This window comes from Emys orbicularis, chromosome 1 (genome assembly GCF_028017835.1).
Source record: "Emys orbicularis isolate rEmyOrb1 chromosome 1, rEmyOrb1.hap1, whole genome shotgun sequence".
Taxonomy (NCBI): Eukaryota; Metazoa; Chordata; order Testudines; family Emydidae; genus Emys; species Emys orbicularis.
In genome coordinates this window covers 342168114-342188171 of record NC_088683.1, presented here as the reverse complement: position 1 = coordinate 342188171, position 20058 = coordinate 342168114, and the positions used below count along the sequence as shown (strand labels likewise).

At 44.8% G+C, this 20058-nt stretch overlaps 1 protein-coding gene across 1 annotated transcript in view; it reads left to right on the top strand.

Moving 5' to 3' along the window:
• The window catches only part of HEPHL1 (hephaestin like 1), a 63632-nt gene extending 46296 nt beyond the window's left edge, over positions 1 to 17336 (top strand). Inside the window, exons 13-20 of the mRNA XM_065409870.1 lie at positions 502 to 641; positions 2134 to 2274; positions 8429 to 8535; positions 10547 to 10769; positions 12082 to 12221; positions 12818 to 12977; positions 16970 to 17050; positions 17134 to 17336. Coding sequence (XP_065265942.1) covers positions 502 to 641; positions 2134 to 2274; positions 8429 to 8535; positions 10547 to 10769; positions 12082 to 12221; positions 12818 to 12977; positions 16970 to 17050; positions 17134 to 17336 — 1195 coding nt within the window. The remainder of the gene's footprint in view (positions 1 to 501; positions 642 to 2133; positions 2275 to 8428; positions 8536 to 10546; positions 10770 to 12081; positions 12222 to 12817; positions 12978 to 16969; positions 17051 to 17133) is intronic.
• Positions 17337 to 20058: the final 2722 nt, after the last annotated feature.

Sequence of the window (20058 nt, the reverse complement as noted above, 5' to 3'; positions counted from 1 at the left end):
GCAGCCCAGAGTACCCTTCTATACCCCAAACTCCTCATCCCCAGCCCCACCCCAGAGCCCACACCCCTAACCAGAGCCCTCACTCCCTCCCGCACCCCAACCCCAATTTTGTGAGCATTCATGGCCCACCATACAATTTCTATTCCCTGATGTGGCACTCAGGCCAAAAAGTTTACCCACCCCTGGGCCACTGTGTATCACTGCCCTCTTCTGGTTGGAATCAGAACTGCTCATTGTGTGTGTGTCAGGCTCCAATACTGGTTTAGGAAATCTATTGCCGTAAAAGGCTCTGAGTTATCACCTTACTGGTGCTATTAAGCCCAAATGGTCACAGTGATGAATATGAAGGTATTCACAGATCTGTCACATGTAAGACGTAAAAGCCTTAAACTGAATGCTAAAGAGGTGTTCTCCAGCAAGTAATAATAAAGCAAATCTTTCATTAGCACTTTAGATAGTTAAATAGTTTGCACTTTTAACTTTTGTCTTTTTAATTTGCAGTTACGGGAAAATTTTTGTAAGCCCAGGTGAAGATCGGATTGGTTCAAAATACAAGAAGGTGGTTTACAGAGAGTACACAAACGGAGAATTTACAGAGCACAAAGTGAGATCAGCACAGGAGGAACACTTAGCAATCCTAGGCGAGTAGCTCTTATAACTCACAAAGTATATCAAATGTAAGAGAACATCTCTTTCCAAAACCAAACAGGTTGTGTCAGTTTTATTGTAGAAGGAAACAATGAACACTTGGATCGGTCCCAGATTTTTCAGTGGTTTTGCACACATTTTAATCAGTGATTGTAAAGACAGGTATTTCTAAACAGGAAGCAGTTTGTTGGAAGTATGTAGCACATATAAGAGTGCCAGGTTTAAGATTTACCTGTCCCTTTAAAGATTGAAGATCTGCTGAACAGGTCAATGGGAACAGCTCTGGGGAGCAGGGTGTGGTTGCAGCAACAGAGTATGGTATGCTCCAAATTTGGACTCAGCCACAATTTGGGCATGTGTAAATTGTGTGTGTTTGTTTTTTGGGTGCTAAGTTTAATAAAACTATCCCAGAGCCTGTCCCTGGTAACAAGTACATCCAGCTAGGATGGACAAACACAGACATTTCTGGCATCCACCTTAGTTTTGTATGCACAGTGGTTTTTTGCGATGTTCTTGTGGGCAGGCAGGTTGGACTGGATGTTAGGTGTTTGGGTTGAGATTAGGGGTTGGAGAATTGGAAATGTTACCTGTGTCCTATGGAATGATCATCACCTCCTATGATCTAGGGGTGGGGCTAGAGCTGGTCATAAAATGCTATGGATTTTCTGGGAACATTTTTGAAAGTAATGAAAACAATTCCTTTTTTTAAAAGGTTAATGGAAACTTTCCTTTTTTTCCCCAATGAAAAACTGGAAACCAAAAAAAGGTTTGAATTATTAAACCATGAGAAATAATCAGTTGTTTTCAGTTTCTGAAAAAACTGCTGTTAACATTTTCATTTGTTAAAAAATCCAAAACAACCCCCCAAAAACATTTTTCACTGGAAAAATTTGACTTTTGACTGGCCATATTTGGGACACCCCTCATCTGCTGGGGTTAGGGACCTGTTTTGATAGCCTGTCCCTGGAGGCTAATGGAATCTGAGCATTTCTGATGGGCTCGGAGGGAGAATATTGTTTCTCTAAGGCCATGTGTACACTACCATTTCTGTTGGCAAAACTTACGTTGCTCAGGGGTGTGGTTTAATTATATTGAGGGGAGAGCTCTCTCCTGTTGGCATAGAGCAGCTACACGAGAGATCTTACAGCTGCATCGGTACAGCTGTGCTGCTGTAAGGTCTCTAGTATAGACATAGCCTATGAAATGATTGTTCATCCTTAACTCTCAATGAAGTGGCTGTTCGCCTCTTTACAGCTTTGGTCTCACAGCATTTCACATGTGGATTTACACTGATTTCTCTTTACTTTCATTATGAGCAGCAGTGACATGTCACAAAAGTAAAATTCCAAGTTAAACGCTAGCAAATTCTACAACTTGTAAAAATAATATTAAATATCCATTTCTGAGCTGACTTCTGGACAAACTCCAGTTTTCTTTATTTTAAAAGAGCAACATTAGTCACCATAGCTTATTGTTTTCATTTAGGGCCCTTAATCCATGCAGAGGTCGGTGACTCCATACTCGTTATATTTAAGAATAAAGCTATCAGGCCCTATTCAATAACTGCACATGGCATAGAAGAAGTGGGTAGTGGAGAAGGACCTGGAACACTAATCACTGTGCCTGGTAAGTCTGATCATTTATTCTTGAGCAACAAAAGAGCTCCTTAAATCTTATGTGAAGAAGTCATTTAAAAAATCAAATGACATTCCTTTTTTCAAACTTTCTGGCACCTACACAGCTTTTTGGGCACAGTAAATTCTACATTTATCTATCTATATGTCTGTCTAGCTAGGTTCTGATTATTAGTAGGCTCCAGATTGTATAAGCTTGTTAGCAGGGCCGGCTCCAGGCACCAGGCAACCAAGCTGGTGCTTGGGGCGGCACCTGGAGGGGGGCGGCGCGGCGCTCGGGCCGCCGGGGAGAGCGGGGCCACAGCCGGGCTCGCCGCCCTCCCCCCGGCGCTCTGGCCGCCCTCCCCCCCCCGCGCCCTCCCCCCGCTCTGGCCGCCGGGGGAAGAGCCGAGCCCCAGCCGGGGCTCGCCGCCCTCTCGCCGCCCTGCCCCCGGCGCTCTGGCCGCCGCGGGGGGGGGGAGAGCCGAGCCCCCGCCGGGGCTCGCCGCCCTCCTCCCAGGGCTCCTGCCGCCCTCCCCTCCGGCGCCCTGCCCCCGGCCGCCGGGGGGAGAGCGGAGCCCCCACCGGGGCTCGCCACCCTCGCCCCGGGGCTCCGGCCGCCCTCCCCCCGGCGGGAGAGCGGAGCCCCCGCCGGGGCTCGCCGCCCCCCCGGGCTCCGCCCCCCCCCCCCCCCCCGCGGGGGGGGGGGGGGGGCGGCCGGAGGCTTTTTTGCCTAGGGCGGCAAAAAAGCCAGAGCCGGCCCTGCTTGTTAGGACAGGGACTATGTCTTCACTTGTTGCTGAGACACATCTGGACACTCAGAAACAATAATTAATACTACCAATGGCTCAAACTTTAAAATTAGGTGCCTAAATATAGATTTAGCAACTTTACTTTAGGCACACAGAACTGAAAATTCTACCCAATAAAAACAATAGATATCAGGCTCGAGTAGAAGAGATCTCTTGAACATATAGGAATCGGTATACAATATATTTCTGTTTTCTCTCGATCCCATGCTCAGGCAAACTCCCACTGAAATCAATCAGGGCTTGATCCAACTCCCACTGAAATCAAGAGGAGTCTTTCCATTTACTCAAACAGGAATCCGATCAGGGCCTAAGGGCCTAATCCAAAGTCCAGTGAAGTCAATAGAAAGACTTCCCATTGACTTCAGTGCGTTTTGGATTAGGCCCAAAGACACCAGGAATTTTGCCTGGGTAAAGGCTGCAGGATCAGGATCAGTAATTAGGGTTACCATACGTCCGGATTTTCCCGGACATGTCCGGCTTTTTGGGCCTCAAATCCCCGTCCGGGAGGAAATCCCAAAAAGCCGGACATGTCTGGGAAAATAGGGAGGGAGGGGCCGGCGGTGCTCGGCCGGGGGCCGGAGCCGCTGGGGCCGGCAGTGCTCGGCCGGGGGCCGGGGGCCGGCGGTGCGGAGCCGGGGCCGGCGGTGCGGGGCCGGGGCCGGCGGTGCGGGGCTGGGGCCGGGCCGGGGCCGGCGGTGCTTGGCCAGGGGCTATAGGCCGGGGCCAGGCCGGGGGTGCTTGGCCGGAGGCCGGGGCCAGGCCGGGAGCCGGGGGCCAGGCCGGGGCCGACGGTGCTCGGCCGGGGGCCGGCGCCCCAGGGCCCGAGCCGAGCCGGGTGGGAGACGCCGGGGCCAGAGCCTCTTGGCCTGGGCCGGCCGGAGGGAGCCGCTCGGCCGGGGGGGCCGGACTGGTCCGCGCCTCCTCGCGCCCCCCGCCCCAGCCCCAGCTTACCTGCTGCCTGCCTGCTTCAGGCTTCCCGCGAATCAAAGGTTCGCGGGAAGCAGGGGATGGGGAGGGGCAGGGGGCGAAGCGTTCAGGGGAGGGGGCGGAGTTGGGGCGGGGCCAGTAAGGGGCGGGGCTGGGGCAGGGGCGGGGCTGGGGCGGAGTTGGGGCGGGGCCGTGGCCCCGTGGAGTGTCCTCTTTTTGGACACTTAAAATATGGTAACCCTATCAGTAATACTGCCCAAACATGATGTTTACCTGAAAGAAGGTGTTACAATTGGCATTTTACGTTATACATGGAAACAGTGATGTCATCTAGAGGGCCAAACTCTGAATAGGCAGAAGCAGGCCCAAATCAACTGGAGTCAGTAGAGTTTATACCTGTGCTGCATTTGGTCAAAGGCTGAGATTTTAATAACTTTAAAAAAAACCAAGGAATTCAGAGTTAAGGTTTCCAACAACATAAACTGCTTCTTTGTGCATCAACATTACAAATGGAACCTTCATTTAGAGTTGGCCAAAAAAGTCTACGCAGAACCATTTTCCATCGGAAAATTAAGTTCCATCAAAATTGAAATCAGGTTGATTTTGCTAAAATTTTGTTTCAGAAAAAAAATTGGAGGGGGGAAAGAAGTTCCATCATTTTCATAATGAAATGTTTCAATTTTTTGTTTTGAAACCATTTGCTATTTCGATCTTTTAAATGTTGTATTATATATTATAATAAAAGTTGAAGTTGAAACTACACTACACATTTTGATCAATCTGAATTTTTTCCCCAGAATTTTCTTTCATGGAGAATTGTGAAATTTTGGTGTTTTGTTCCAAATCAAAACAAAAACAAATTCTGAAATCTCAAAATCCTTCACAGAATGGACTTTCCATCTTTCACACAGCTCACAAAAATGCATATAATACAGTAGTTCCAAATGCTGCATGTTTGATTATTATACAATACAACGCAGCTCCTTTGTATGATTCCTTTGTGTTCTGTTATTTTTTAGCTAGTATATACGTTGTTCAGCATTGCAGTGTTATGATAGACCTTGTTGTAATGCCTGTAATGTGCACACTGGGGCCAGGTTACAGTAAAGTTGTAGGAAAGGTAGCCCTGATGTTCATGGCTGTTAGATGATTAAAATCTCAACCTGAACTTTGCATTCAGATTAAGGTGACGAGATAGCAAGTGTGAAATATCGGGACGGGGATGGGAGGTAATAGATGCCTACATAAGAAAAAGCCCTGAATATTGGGACTGTCCCTATAAAATCAGGACATCTGGTCACCCTAATTCAGCTCACCATACTCTGATTTTTCAAAAACAAAGAAAATTAAAGTATGACATGTGCCTAGAGCACTGTCTAAAATGCCCATCACTTTAATCTATGGAGCAGGGGACCATGCCTCTTGAAGTGTACGGTTGCAGGGTCCTCCCTTCACCTCTTTCCTTGACTCTTGTCGGTGAAAGGATATTTTTTGGGGGGTGGGAAACTACGCACAGAGAAGCAATATCCTTTATAGCCACTTTTCCCCTGGTCTCTGTCTTTCCATGGGTTTGGTTCCCCATGACAGTGGGGGAGCATAGGGGCCTGCGGTCATTCCTAATGACCTATCTTCTTCATTAAACTATTTCCCTGTGATTCTTAACCCTTTTGCAGTGTAACTCTTCTGCCAGGTGGATTTGGGAGCAACAAGGGCCAGGTTCAATATCTAGGGGTTCCTCTTAACAATACAAAGCAGAATCTGCTCAAGCCCATACCCGGTTATCTGGGAAAACTTTAACACCACCCGTGGGTGCTTCTAAGAGGCAATACTTTCCCTCTCACAAGCACTGAGTCTGTGTATAACAAAAGAGAACTTTTAATAAAAGGGAAAGGGAACCAAGCATTAGTCTGGGAAAACAACCACATTCAAAAACATGCAACTATAGGCAAAAACCCGACCCCACAGTGTGTTGGGCAAGTATCCTTTGCCTCAGTTTCCCACCTTCTGGTGGAAAGTCTAACGAACAAATGTCCCTTTCACACATCACTCTCCTCTACCCCACTCACAGTTGGCTGGCCTTAGTTAGCGAAGCCCCACTGGAGAGGGGAAAGGTTAAATGGTGACTAGAACTCTTTGGGCAGAATCCATACCACCAGGTACAAACACCCATCCCCAACCCCTCTCTCCTGCCCTGGGATTTGGTATTCCTACCCTCTGCTTAGCGTGTGAGGTTCAGTTTAGGGTGACCCCCTCAATCAGGGTAGGCTAAGCACAGTTCAGCTGCCCTTTACTCATATAGTAAGGGTAACAACATTTCACTACCCCTGTACTCAATGCTAAAGTGATTTGTAACCCAACACCAGACAAAAGTGATCATTTTGGCAAAGCTGTGCCATCATGCTGAGGACCTAGGCAGAGTCAGCATAGAACCTGTGCAAACACGGTCTGTTCCTGAAGTCTTTTCCCCCAGCTCATCGTTAGACGTCAAGAGAGTGCTCACTCAGAACCTGCTTGCAGCAGTAAAGACTGGCTCACACCATTTCTACCCCTTGCATTGTACTGACATGCATATGGCTGCATTGTTCCAAATCATATCCATTAAAACTTGTTTCCTTTTAATTTGGTCTCACTGTGGATCTTACTTTCTGTTCTGCACAGGGATGATTTCTATAGGACTTACCCACAGGCCATGTGAACTGAAGGGTTACTGAACAACATTCTTGCACATGAGAAATAAATGTGGACTAGACTGTGTCTGGCCCTTGCAGGGGCGTGCAGAGCAGAGGAGGGTCTTGCACGGCCTGCACGAGTGCCAGACACAATCGTTCCTGAGCTCAGTGTAGCACAGAAACTCCTCACTCCATAAGTCCCACAGCATCCAAAGTGGGAAGGTAAGAAAAAAGAGGCGGATGAGGCAGGGCAATGGCCATGCCCTCCCTCAACAACAGCCCACACAGCAGGGTCAACCCCTGGAGAGGAATATGCTGTGCCCCATAGAAGATTGTAGTAGTGGCTGCACTTTGCCTGCACATGTCTCGGGGTGCAGAATGCTTCCCAGTGCACCTGTAGTTCCACGTCCCCTCCCAAATCCAGGGTTGTGCCTTTAAAAGCCTCCCTGGGCCCTGCAATTCACAGTTGCCAACTTTCACATGGTAAATAAGCACCCCGACTTTCACAATAAGCCAAAAATCAAGCTAATCCCAGAACCCCAACACTCTATGTGACCAGCGTACAGTCTGGGACTGTGGTGGGCCTGCTGTGCACCCCGACTCTCTCCCCACCTTGCCCCTGCTTGCCAGGAGCCGATTAAAAAAAAAAAGAAGCAAAAAGCTACAAGCCAAACAAGCCACAAGCCAAGAACTAGCCAACAAGCAACTCACAAGCCAATTAAGCCAAAAACAAGCCCAATTTCTGCGGGTTTTTTTTTTTTTTTTTTTTTTTGCGTGTTTGGCATGTCTGCCCTGCATAAGTAAATAAATCAATACGGTAATGAACAGCAAGGTTTTGTCCCATACATTTAAAATAGTAATGGTAATGCAGCATTTGTGTGACATTCACAAAGGTCGGAGCCATATTTGAGATTCACCATTTTTAGTATACATTTATTATTATAAAACAATATATACAACTAAACATAGTAGTAAATGGGGTTTCTGTTCACCCGTACCCTAAACACAGACATTATAAATAAATCTTGCCAAATTTAAACTTTAAACCTTTCCTTTGCTGTGATGCCTACTAATAATCTTGACATTGTGGTGTGCTGAGACCACAGCCTAACATGCTGACCAGTACTGTCTCATTGTTTCCTTGTACTCCCCCATCTCTCTACTGTATTAATATGTTGTCTCTTGTCTAACACGTAGATTGTAAACTCTCTGGGCCATGGACCATCTTTTCATTCCGTATTTGTACGGCATCTAGCACAGTCAGGTTCTGGTCTACGACTGGAGCTCCTAGGCGCTATGAAAACACAAATAGAAAATAATATTAATAAAAGCAGTAGTACAGGAGGAAAATAATTAATCTGCTGTATTATTTTTTTAAAATATAGAGAATTTAATGTGGCCGCAACAGACAGTTTCTTCAGTCAAATTATTTTGTTTTTCTAAAATCAGGGCTCAACACTCAACTGGAGACACTCATCTCATACTAATAGTTCTTGATCATTTCATGCTACATAATCATTATAAGAATCTTCCAGTTTGTCTCTAACGTCTAATAAAAAACAGAAATGTTTTCAGCATCATTATCAGAGTTTGTTTTCATGGACCTCAGCCCATTATAACGCAGCTTCTCCTCAATGCATATGACGCACATTTGGCTCTTTACATTTCTGATTACGGGACCGTCAGATCTGAATTATATTTTAAAAACTCATAACATCCAACTGCTGTTGGTAAAACTGTTTTCTCTCTACCGTTTTAGGGGAAATAAATACATACAGATGGAATGTCCCAGAAAGGTCAGGTCCGGGTACTTCTGATCCAAACTGCATCAGTTGGGTTTATTATTCAACAGTGAATTTTGTCAAGGTAACCGGGAAATAGTATCCAAAGGTTGTTATTTTATGTATGGCTTCCTAAACTGGGGCTGGATCCTGTGAACCTTTATTCACTACTTGTCTGAGGACTATTGGCATGAGGAAGGGTTTACAGGACTGGGTAATTCATGCTTTTGAAGATGACAGCTGATGATTAAGGCTATGTTTTAGTCACAGGTATTTTTAGTAAAAGTCATGGACAGGTCACGGGCAGTAAACAAAAATTCATGGCCTGTGACCTGTCCATGACTTTTATTAAAAATACCTGTGACTAAAACTTGGGCAGGGGGCTGCGGGTGTTGGGGGGGGAGGTGGTCCGGAGGTACCATGGTTACTGGGGGGAGGACCCCGCTGGTCCGGGGTGGGAGGGTTGGCAGGCCTGGCAGGGGCTCCCTACCCGGCTCTGTGTCCCTGCAGCTCCTAGGCAGTGGAGGGGCACAAGCGCAGGCTGCCACACCTCCCATTGGCCAGGAACTGCAGCCAATGGGAAATGCGGGCGCGGGCAGCACGCGGTGCAGAGCCCCACCCCCAGCCTCTCCGCCGCCTAGGAGCTGCCGGGCCATGCCAGTGGGAGCCCCCCACCCCGAAGTAAGTGCCCCTCCCGCACCCCTCAACCCCCTGCCTCTAGCGCCCTTCCACACACCCAAACTGCTGCTGTTGCAGAAGTCACGGAGGTCATGGAATCCGTGACTTCTGTGACCTCCGTAACAGATTTGCAGCCGTACTGATGATGCATGAATAAGGCCAAATTCGTCCCCATGTATAGTCCATTGAAATCAGGGAAGTTACACCAGGACTAAATTTGGTCCTTAATGTTTTATTTTCAAGAAAAACTTCAGGGCAATTTGGGTGGAGGTGTGGGACTTGGCTTTACTTCATGAAAATCTAAAAGGTAGAAAGTCATTGTTACCATGTTAGACTTTTGTGTCGACTAAATGCAGTAACAGACAGGCATAAATAGCACACAGAATACATGAAGCTAAGAGGAAGAACGGCTTCTAGTTTACTGATTAGTAATCAGATGGAAATGTCTTTGGATTCCCAGTGCAGACGATCCCCATTCTCCTTTCAGCACTTGACCAAAAGTCTGTTGCATGGCAGGGGTCGGATTTTCAGAAGAGCTCAGGCACCTTGATGAAGTGGCCACATTTGATGAAGTGGCTTAGGAGTCAGCATCTCACAATGCTCTTGTGAAATTCTGTCTCTTAGGGTGTGTCTATAATCAGAAGAAATGCAGCATATGTAGACATCCCCAAGCTAACTTTAACCTAACTGGCTCAAAGAACAATAGCAGTGAAGACACAGCAGCACAGGCTAGCGTCTCAAGTACACACCCAATGTCCCAGGTGGGCTCGTACAGCCCATGCTGCCACAGTTTCACTACTATTGTTATTTGAGCTCGCTAGCTCAGGTATGTCTAGTGGTGCTGCAGTCACACCTCTGATTGCAGTGTAGATAGACCTTTGATCCTTTTGAACTGATGTGTGCTCCGCATGCAGATATCTCCATGCATTCTTGCTTGGCTCTCCCATGTGCACATTGAATTGAAACAAAATTGGATAGCAAAAAACTGGGTAGTAGAAAACGTTATCATCCATTTTGGGTGTGAGGAATGGAAACTAAATTTTTCATTTACTTCTTACAAGATGGTGGCAGTTACAACTCCTGGAGTTGGAATAGTTATTTTTATGTCTATTATTTAAAAGGTTTTATAAAACAGAGATAAGTTGGAAGTTTGAGTTTATAGTACAAAACTATGTTGTAGTCCTGACTGTCTGTGAACTATGCCTGAACTCCAGGAAGCATAGCCACTGTCAGTCATTTCTTTATGGCATGGGAAAATATAACGTTCAGCTCTAACTGATATATATTATATCTGTATTTATTTATTAGTTATGTTATGTGAACTATCAACAATTATTAATTTAACCATAGCTCAATGTTATGGTTAATAGCAATGTTATGTACTGTGTATAATGTCTTTTTTAAAAATCTAATTGCAGGACACTTACAGTGGTTTGGTTGGGCCGCTAGTAATTTGCAGAAAAGGAATACTAAATGAAAAGGGTTTAAGGAGAGATATTGACCGTGAATTTGCTCTTCTGTTCATGGTCTTTGATGAAAATGAGTCCTGGTATTTGAATGAAAATATTGAAAAGTATCTGCATAAGTGTCCTGATGACTTTAATTACACCGAGGACTTTCTGGAGGGTAACATCATGCATGGTATGTAGGTTTCATTGGTTGCAGCAGCAATTTATCCAAGAGACTAATGAATACTTTTTTTTAATATAATCCTTTCAGAAGACTGTCATATTGGCTTGCAATTGTATAATCTTGCTGTACAGTCTTCACAAACGAAGTAGACTAGGTCATTATTGGGCCGGATGGCCACTAAGAAACAAGGGTTCATTCTGGGCATCAACAACAAACCTGGAATCAGCCAGCAGACTTTGGGGGACCTTGAAAGAAGTTTTCTTAAGAGTTAGTTTATATTTCATTATGTGCTGAGTGGCTCAAGACCCTGATAGCTGAAGCATTCAGGATATATTCCTGGTCTTGGGTCACTCATTAACTTTGCTTTGTAGTTCTTATTTAAGGGCCAAATCCTCCTCCGCCACCCTTGTGTGAGTGCACAGGGTAGAAAAATCAGCCAAACAACCAGTGTATGTGGAGAGGCCATTCCATGACCTCCTGTCACTGCAGAGTTGTGCTCCATGTTGGCACACTTTGCAACAGCATGATCATGAAGTTTGGGGACTGGGGGCCAAGTGGCAAGAACTGACTAGCCAAACCTCTGGGTGGGGGAGAGAACAGATTGGATGCTATAGCAGCAGCCATAGAAAAACCAAGTTTCTGTTTCTGCACATTACTCCCAGTTGGAATGGGATTCCATCCCCACATCCCCCACGTAGGTCCCCTGCACAAAGCCTGCTCACTCAGCACTTTATATTAAGACAGGTTAAAACTTGCCTTATGCATTGCAAAAAACTGCTTATGGTGCTGGGTTGAAACTGAAATGCAAACTGTACTGTCTCTTTGCCTGTAACCTTTGAGATGTGAATAACAACTTTAGGAACCCTTCACATTTAAAGACCTGGGTCTGATTCTCCACCTTCTTGTTTCTTGTGCAGCCATTTGCACTGTTGCAAAGTGACCCTGATTCACCACTTTGTTACTTGTTTTATGCTGGAATAACTCCATTGGATTTCAATAGACTTACATTGGTGTAAAACTGGAGTAATGCAGTTATGAATCAGGCCCAGTGAGTGCAAAGTGGGTGTAAAACGCTACCAGTGACCTAAGTGAGGGTAGAAGTCTGATTCAGTAATGTTTTACTTCCCATTTTCACCCACTTTGCACTGATGTAAGTATTGACACACGACAATGGAAAACCCAGTCCTTGGTCTCTGCAAAGACAAAGCAAGAACAAGGGTATGGTACTGGTGTTTCTCTTCAGCACCCTCAGCGCTCTGTCTCTTCACTGGACACATTTAGTCCACTAGTGTGAATCACTCTCACTTTGTAATTCTTTCAGCAATTAATGGGAGGGTGTATGACAATCTCCACGGGCTAATAATGAAAGAAGGTGCAAACACAAACTGGTACTTGATAGGAATGGGAAATGAAATCGATATCCATACAGTCCATTTCCACGCAGAGACCTTCATCTTCAAGGTTGGTAAAAACAAAGTAAAATCTACATTTTGATGGGAAATTTTTCCAAGAACTTCTAGCTTCTAGCCTGATCCCACAGCCTTTGCACACACACACATGTTTTGTCATCAATGGGAGATTTGCATGTGAATACTGCAGAATTAGTTAGAATTTTGTAAAGCTCTTGGTTCATATGCCTTTGTATGGTAAAATATAAATGAATATCAATAGCTAAGGTGTGCATGTACTACAGGACAATGGAGGATGGTTCACACAAATTGAAGTCAGTGGGAATTTCACCTGCTTATTCTAGGGTTCAGTGAAGCCCCGTGTTCTGTATTTATGTGTTGAAAGAACTATTTAAAGAGCTTGGTTTAAAACAAATACCATGGTGTGGTATTTTTGGGCGTCATTGATGTTGCTAACATAGCACCTGAAATCATTTGTATTAATCTGTATTGCCCCGGGGCCCCATCCCCACTGGGCTAGGCACTGTACAAACACATAACAAGGAGGGCAGCCCTGCTCCAAAAAGCTTACAGTTTAGTCAGAACATGAATGCGTTGTTTCAGGTGTAGTAACGGAAGTCTTCATGATGCTGTTTTGTCCTGCCCCAGACGGATAATGATCACAGAGCAGATGTGTATGACCTTTTCCCTGGGACATTTCAAACAATCGAACTCATAGCGGATAACCCTGGAACATGGCTTCTGCACTGTCATGTAGCTGACCACATTCATGCTGGCATGGAGACAACTTTTACCATCAGCAAATCAGGTATAGTATTTGAAAATGCCATTTCATGACTGTGCGCTGGTATTACAGCTGTTCAGATAAATGGCAGATGGGAAGAAACATAAGGCTTGGGTCAGCACTGCCAGTGTAGGGATAAGTAAATTACTGTATGCTTCCATGCCCCTCCAATGTCTGGTTCCAGGGAGTGGACCTACACTGCAGTGCGAACAGGCAGTGTTATCACTGCTGCCCTCTGCAAATTTTAAATCTCTTGGAGAACCACAAGAGCTCCTCGAATGGGTACTGCTTGAAGAGAACCACTCTTGGGATTGTGCTGGTTTTATATCTCCTGTAGGTGGAACTGAAGTTGCTTTGTGTCACCATAACCTGCTCCTGCAACAAGTCTTGCCACCAGGGATTATCACAAGAGTTTCTACTAGCCTAAACCAGACAAGCAACTAGTGAATATGTCGCATACAGTTATAGCAATTAGAGATGAACAAGATCTATTAGATCATGCAAGAGTGAGATCTAAAACTGATCCAGTTAGCTTCCTCAGCTTCTATTGAAGTCAGTTGCAGATGCAGGAGCTCAGCACTTAAAATCAGGCACACGGGCCCAGATATACAAAGGTATTTAGATACCTAGCTTCCATTGAAATCAGCGTAAGCTAGGAGCTTAAGTACTTTTGTGAATCTGGGCCCAGGTGTCTCAAGTTGGGCTCCCAGAAACAGAGGCAACAAAAATTAATGGACACATGACAATTTTAACATTACAGCAGCCCTTAAAACTAGAGAGAATTTTACACTGGATTGAGTGTGGCTCTTTAATTAGAGCAGAGGATTGTAAGAGTAAATGACTGCTCTCTGTGAATTAGGCTGGCAGAATCTGGTCCTCAGTAACTGAAGTCTTTTGAGCCTCTCTGATGAAAGTCCCCGTAAATGCACAGCACTATCTTTATGTCAAATGGGAGGAGGCGCAGCTTCAGAACATTGTACTTCTGCTCTAAACTCATTTTCTTTTAAATGCCTCTTTACCGCACATTAACAGCCTATTTTTATAAATCATTGTCACAGCTTCTGATACAAAGTGATTGTTTTGGAATGTTGACTTCATACCTGGCAAATGTAGCCTAAATGTCAGTCTGATCAAGCTCTCATTAGGTGTGGTACAAGTTCATCTACAAGTGTTGGCCTGGGCCGTTAGCACAGAGAAGAGTTGCCATTTGACTGTGTACGTCAGCTTTGAGTTTTGGAATCATCCTTAAGTAGATGCTGAGATCCTCGAGTTGTGGCTAGACTGAGAGCTTCCAGTTTAAACACCAATAGAACGGTACATTTAGCTACTAAATGGGAGCTGTTGCATGTTGACTAGGGCTGACTGAAAATTTGTCAAAACGTTTTTTTTGATGGAAAATTGGGGTTTTGACTAAATTAATTTTTTTCGAAGTGCCTGTTTTACATAGAAAAGTTCCGTTTTTTTGTCGACAAACTGAACACCTGTTTTCAGTCAAACATAAAAATATTTTTATTCTGAAATGCTGCCGCACTGCCTCATGGGATCTGTAGTCGAGGTGCTTCATGCTCCCATTGTCTGTGAGCCTGGTTTCCCTGCCAGACTTCATCTACCATGTTGTACCATGGCAAAGTGACTTTCATGAGGCACTGCCTCCCCTTACCTAGAAGGAAGACCGAGGTGCATCATGGAAGATGTAGTCCAACCAGGTAGCCCAGCATATAGAGGAGAATGAGAGCATGAGGCACTGTGGGGGCATTTTAGAATTGAAATATTTTGGTGCAGGGACAAATTAGTGTCAAGTTACTTGCCCAAAACTTAAAACTTTCCACAGGAGGAAAAAGCAGTTATTTTTCAACCATCTCTAGTGTTGAGCTTCTCTGAAAATATAGCCCTAAAGAAAAGCTGTCTGCTCTTTAAATACTTTCTTAATACAAAAGAAAATTAGAAAAAATGAAGTAAAAACCTATAGCAAGTGAGCTGGAAAAACTCCTTGGGAGGGTGATGAAGAAGATTAGATACAGACATTGGACCAAGTCCTGCCAGTGAATAATGCCCATTGCTTCCAGTTGGAATTGTGAGTACACAGCTAATGCAAAAGCAAGCCCGTCTAATTCATGTTATCCTTGAGAGCTTTTCCCATCAAGTCATTTGGAAATCTTACACGCGGAGAACATTTTTATTTCATTTCTGGTAAAAAAGACAATTTATAAACTCTTCCCGGGGGCACATTCTTACATGGAAATATGTTTATCGGGCAAACCCTGCCCACAGCTGGGGTAATGATACTGTGCTCTGGGAATGTCCACAGGGTGTGGGGAAAGAAAGCCTCCCCTGACCAGGTGCTCCACAGCTGCTCCAGCACATTCAGTGGCTGCTGTACCCCCCCTCTGCAAGGGATGGAGGAATACACAATGGATTTTGCCCACAGTAATTGTAAGGGTTACGCTGAAATTCCCCTTCACTGTCCAATGTGAATCAGTTCTGTAATTTGCACTTATTCTGGGTGTGAAACTTCTATTGATCTGAGTGAAAGCATGCAGAACTAATGCAACCGAGCTCTCTGCTGTTTATAGGTGTAACCCTTCTGCCAGTCAGAGTTGGCAGCAACAAGGGCCGGGTTTAGTATCTAGGGGTTCCTTTTCAACAATACAACACAAAACCAGCTCGAGCCCCCACCCAGTGACCTGGGACAATTACACACCACCCCCTGGGCGCCTCTAAGAGGCAATACCTCCTCTCTCGCAAGCACAGAGTCTGAGTGTAGCAAAAAAAAATTTAATAAAAGGAAGGAAGTAACTCAGCATTAATTCGGGAAAACACTGCAAACAGGATTCATAAACATAGACCATGAGCAAAAGACCCAACCCCAAGTAAGTTGGGCAGTGTCCTTTTCCCCTGAGGTTCTTAAGTCCAGCAACCCAAAAGTCCCTCATCCCTTCTCTGCACCCCACTCACAGTTGCTGTCCTTGGTCAGCGCAGACCCAGAGTTCACCTCCCACCCTGATTGGAGGGGGAAGGCAAGGAGGTACTTTACATGCTCCGCTGCTCAGGCACTCACTCGCCACCTCTCTCTGCCAGCTGCCCAATCACCACACCTCTCTGCAGGGCTCTGCTCTGGCCCTCTCCACCAGCCACCTTGTCAATCACTGCACCTCTCCAACAGCCACCTTGCTGGCCACTCACTGTGCCTCTCCAACAGCCACCCTGCTGGCCACTCACCAAGATGTCTTCAGAGCCCACCACTTAACACAACTCTCAATGACTGCAGTTCTTTGTTCGGGAGCCTCACTGCTGGTGTACACTGGGTAGTTTCTTGCATCAGAGACACTATTCCCAAAGCAGATCTAATACTTAGACCTAGGTATCAGTGATTTCAGCTCTGTAGCATATCACAAGACTCTCAAATGAGTCTAAATCAGTACTAAATGAGTAAAATCATTATTACACAATGGAGAGCAGAAAACTCAGATAGTATCTATGGCTATTGACCCAAACCCTTGCTCAGCTCACTGGGCTGTGGAACCCATGTCCCCTAACTAGCGAGTGCCATTGAGTTCAGGGTGACTCCCTCCATAGGGCTATGCCAAGTACAGTTCTGCTGCCCTCAATTCACACAAGGATAACAATCCTTTATTACTCCTGCCCCAATAACGAGGAGACTGGGGATCCAACACCAGCCAAAAGTGATCATTTGGACAAGCAATCCCATCATGCTGAGCACCTAGGCAGGGTGGGTGTGCCCATGCAAACGAAATCAGCTCCTGAAATCCTTTTCCATCACTAGATGTCAGTGGAGAGCTCATTCAGACTCTACTTACATAAGAAAGGGAAATTTTGCCCTTAAAACTACCCCTGAGCTACTGGCAATCTCTGCAAGAAACTTTGTTGGACTAATCAGAATTTCTATTTGAGTTACCCAGGTAGAATAAATGGTGCATTCACTGTTTTCTCAGACCATTAAAAAATGCTTCTTTATACTGTTTTCAGCCTAAGTAAGCTTTAATTTTTTTACACAGATAACAAAGTTCCTTTAGAAGGAGGAGTAACAACCACAGCATATGACTCAATTAATGTAAAACACCGGGCTCCTGTAAAGGGTATGGATTCCTTTTATTTAAATAATATAAACTTAAGCCGATGGATGTACAGATGTCTCATATGCTACTTCTCGTTTTGACAGGTGATGACAGAGAAGGAATCAAATTCTTAGGCAAAGCTCTGGGTGCAGGAGAAGCTAGCTCAACGCTCATAGCCCTTTTTTCTGTTGGACTTGTTCTTCTGGCAATAATATTAATCCTCATCATCCTCATCACTTGTCAGAGAAAAAGGACATACTACAGGTCTGTGCAACGCAAGTGTGCGCTCCCAACTGATTCCCTGTAAATCTGTATTTTGGACACCGTTTATAGAGCTCTGTTGGATTTCATTGTATATTGTTGGCATATTGAGGCAAGGTATATGTTTGTGAAGTTTACAAAGTCAGAGCCCAGTCCTGCAGCCATAAGTCACGTGTGACATAGGCTGCAAGCTTAGGCCCTGATGACCATATCCTGCTTGTCTTTGCAGCCTGATTCTGCTCTGTTGAAGTCAGTGTGAGTTGTGCCATTGAATTCAATGGGAGCAGGCACAGACTTAGGGCTAGTGTACATTAGAAGCGCTACATCGGCACAGCTGCATCAATGCAGCTGTGCTGCTGTAGCGCGTCTGGTGACGATGCTTTACACCAACGGGAGAGAGCTCTCCCATCGGCATAATTACTCCACCTCTGTGAGAGGTGATAGCTATGTTGGCGGGAGAGCGTCTCCCACCAACAGTGTTACCCACTTAATTTCAGGACACACCGGGCTTAGATTGGTGTAATTTGCATCACTCAGGGGGTGGCTTTTTCACACCCCTGAGCGATGTAAGTTATATCAACATAAGCAGTAGTGTAGATCTGCCCTTATACTTGAGAGATCCTACTGATATCAATGAGATTGCTCACTTGAGTTAGGCAAGCAGGATTTGGCTCTGAGAGCTGATAAAATGTGTTAAGCTTCTGATTCTTTTAATGCTTTAAAATGTAGTCAAACAGTTTTATTTTTAGAATTTGAATTGAGTTGTGACTTGAGCAATGAGAAACTCAACAGGGTAAAGGGTTCATGCAAACCTCTTCTCCTGTTTCAGTTCATGTTCATTGTGCTTGGAGATTCTGGTTCAAATAAACAGTAAAACACACTGAGAAACCTAGTCAAACCCACAATAAAGCCCAGACATTTCTTTTTATGAAAACCTATTATTGGCCCTAGATTCCCTCAAAAGATTGATAAGCCTCAGTGAACATGTTGACCCACATGGGTTAACTTTCTAGGGCTCACTGGGCTTCCCCTATAGTTAATGTGAGCAGGAGGAGGAGCCTGATTCAAAGCCCACTGAAGTCAATGTAAAGACTCTTATTGACTTCAGTGGCTTTGGATCAGGCCACAGACACTAGCTCTTAATGAACCCAAAACAGGTGAGTTTTGCGTGGCTTTGGTTTCATATTGAAAATTTTACACAGCTCTAATTGTGAATTACTCCCAAATATGTGTGCAAACATATTGACTTTAAAGAGATTTTAACAGAATCTTGTGTCTTAAAAAAGTAATACGCAGGACCAAATGATGCCTTCAAGTTCAGTTCATCATCTTTGTGTTTCCACTGAGTGCAATGGGTTTGCATGGGTGTACGTGAGGGCAGAATCTGGCCCATAGCCTCTGTGATAAAACAGTTGCATAATGGGATCTCTATGTTGAGCTATTTTCAGTGTGCCAGATTCTGCTTGTGCTAGTGTAAATCTGGAACAAATCCATTGATTCACTGGAGATACTCTGGATTGATACAGTCTGAGAACAGAATCTGGCCCACTGAATCTACCAAAAGTTTAAGAGTTCTCTTCCTTTATCCTATTAAATGAGATTGCTATGTTTTGCGGGCCAAAATTTTAAAGGTATTTAGGCACCTAATGATGCAGATAGGCATTCTGGGATTTTTTTAAAGCACTTAGAGGCCTAACTACCATTGAATTAGGTAGCAAGGTGCCTATCTGCATCTTTAGGTGCCTAAATACCTTTAAAATTCTGGCCCCCAAAACACAGCAAAAAATATGGCCTTGGGTTACTAAAGAGAAAGTCGTCTGGTTCTATAACTACTGCTTATTGTGGGCCTGATTCTGTGACCCATACTTACACTGAGTAGTAGTTTACTCCCTGATTTCAATGAGACTACTCAGGAAGTTAAGTATTTACTCAGTGTTAGTAAGGGTGGTAGAATCAGGCCTTATATATAGTGATACTTGAATGTTTACAGCTCATTTTGAATAAGCTATTGTTTATTCCTGCCACAAGGATGTTCATATCACCTACAACCCTGGTGGATGAACTCCAGAACTAAAGCAGTCTTTTATCTGTGAAATAATTTAACTGAGTTTGATTTTCAGTGTAAATTCGATTTGGTGCATAACGTCATTTTTTCTCTTCTGTATTTAAAAATATGCTACGCCCTTGTAGGGAACTTTACTGACAGTCACTTTGAATGTAGGTTAATGGTGTTCTGGATTAATGCCCAGATCACCAACAGATAAAAGGTGTTAAACAAAATCCTTGAAGTGCGGGATGTTTCTCAGTGTTTCCTTTATTCTTTTGTTTTCTTATGGTTCTTTAAAAAGCAAAACAAAAAACTTTCTAGATAAGAGGCCCGATCTTCCAACCATTACTCATTCAAGAAGTCTTTCAATAACAATGACTTGTGTGAGTTAGTTACAGGACTGGGCTCAGAATTAGGATAGCAATTACAGTAAAAGCTGTTTTATCCGGCATGTTGGGGAAATGGGAGGTGCTGGTAAATGAAAAATGACGGTTAAATAAGAGGGATGGAGTTTGGGTGCGGGAGGGGGTGCAGGGCGCAAGCTCTGGGAGGGAGTTTGGGTGCGGGATGGGGTTTGGGGCAGGGGGTTGGGGCACGGGAGATGGCTTGGGGAAGGGGGTTGGGGCACGAGAGATGGCTCGGGGCAGCGGGTTGGGGCACAGGATGAGGTATAGGGTGCTGGATCTAGGGGGCACTCACCTCAGGTGGCTCCCCACAAGCG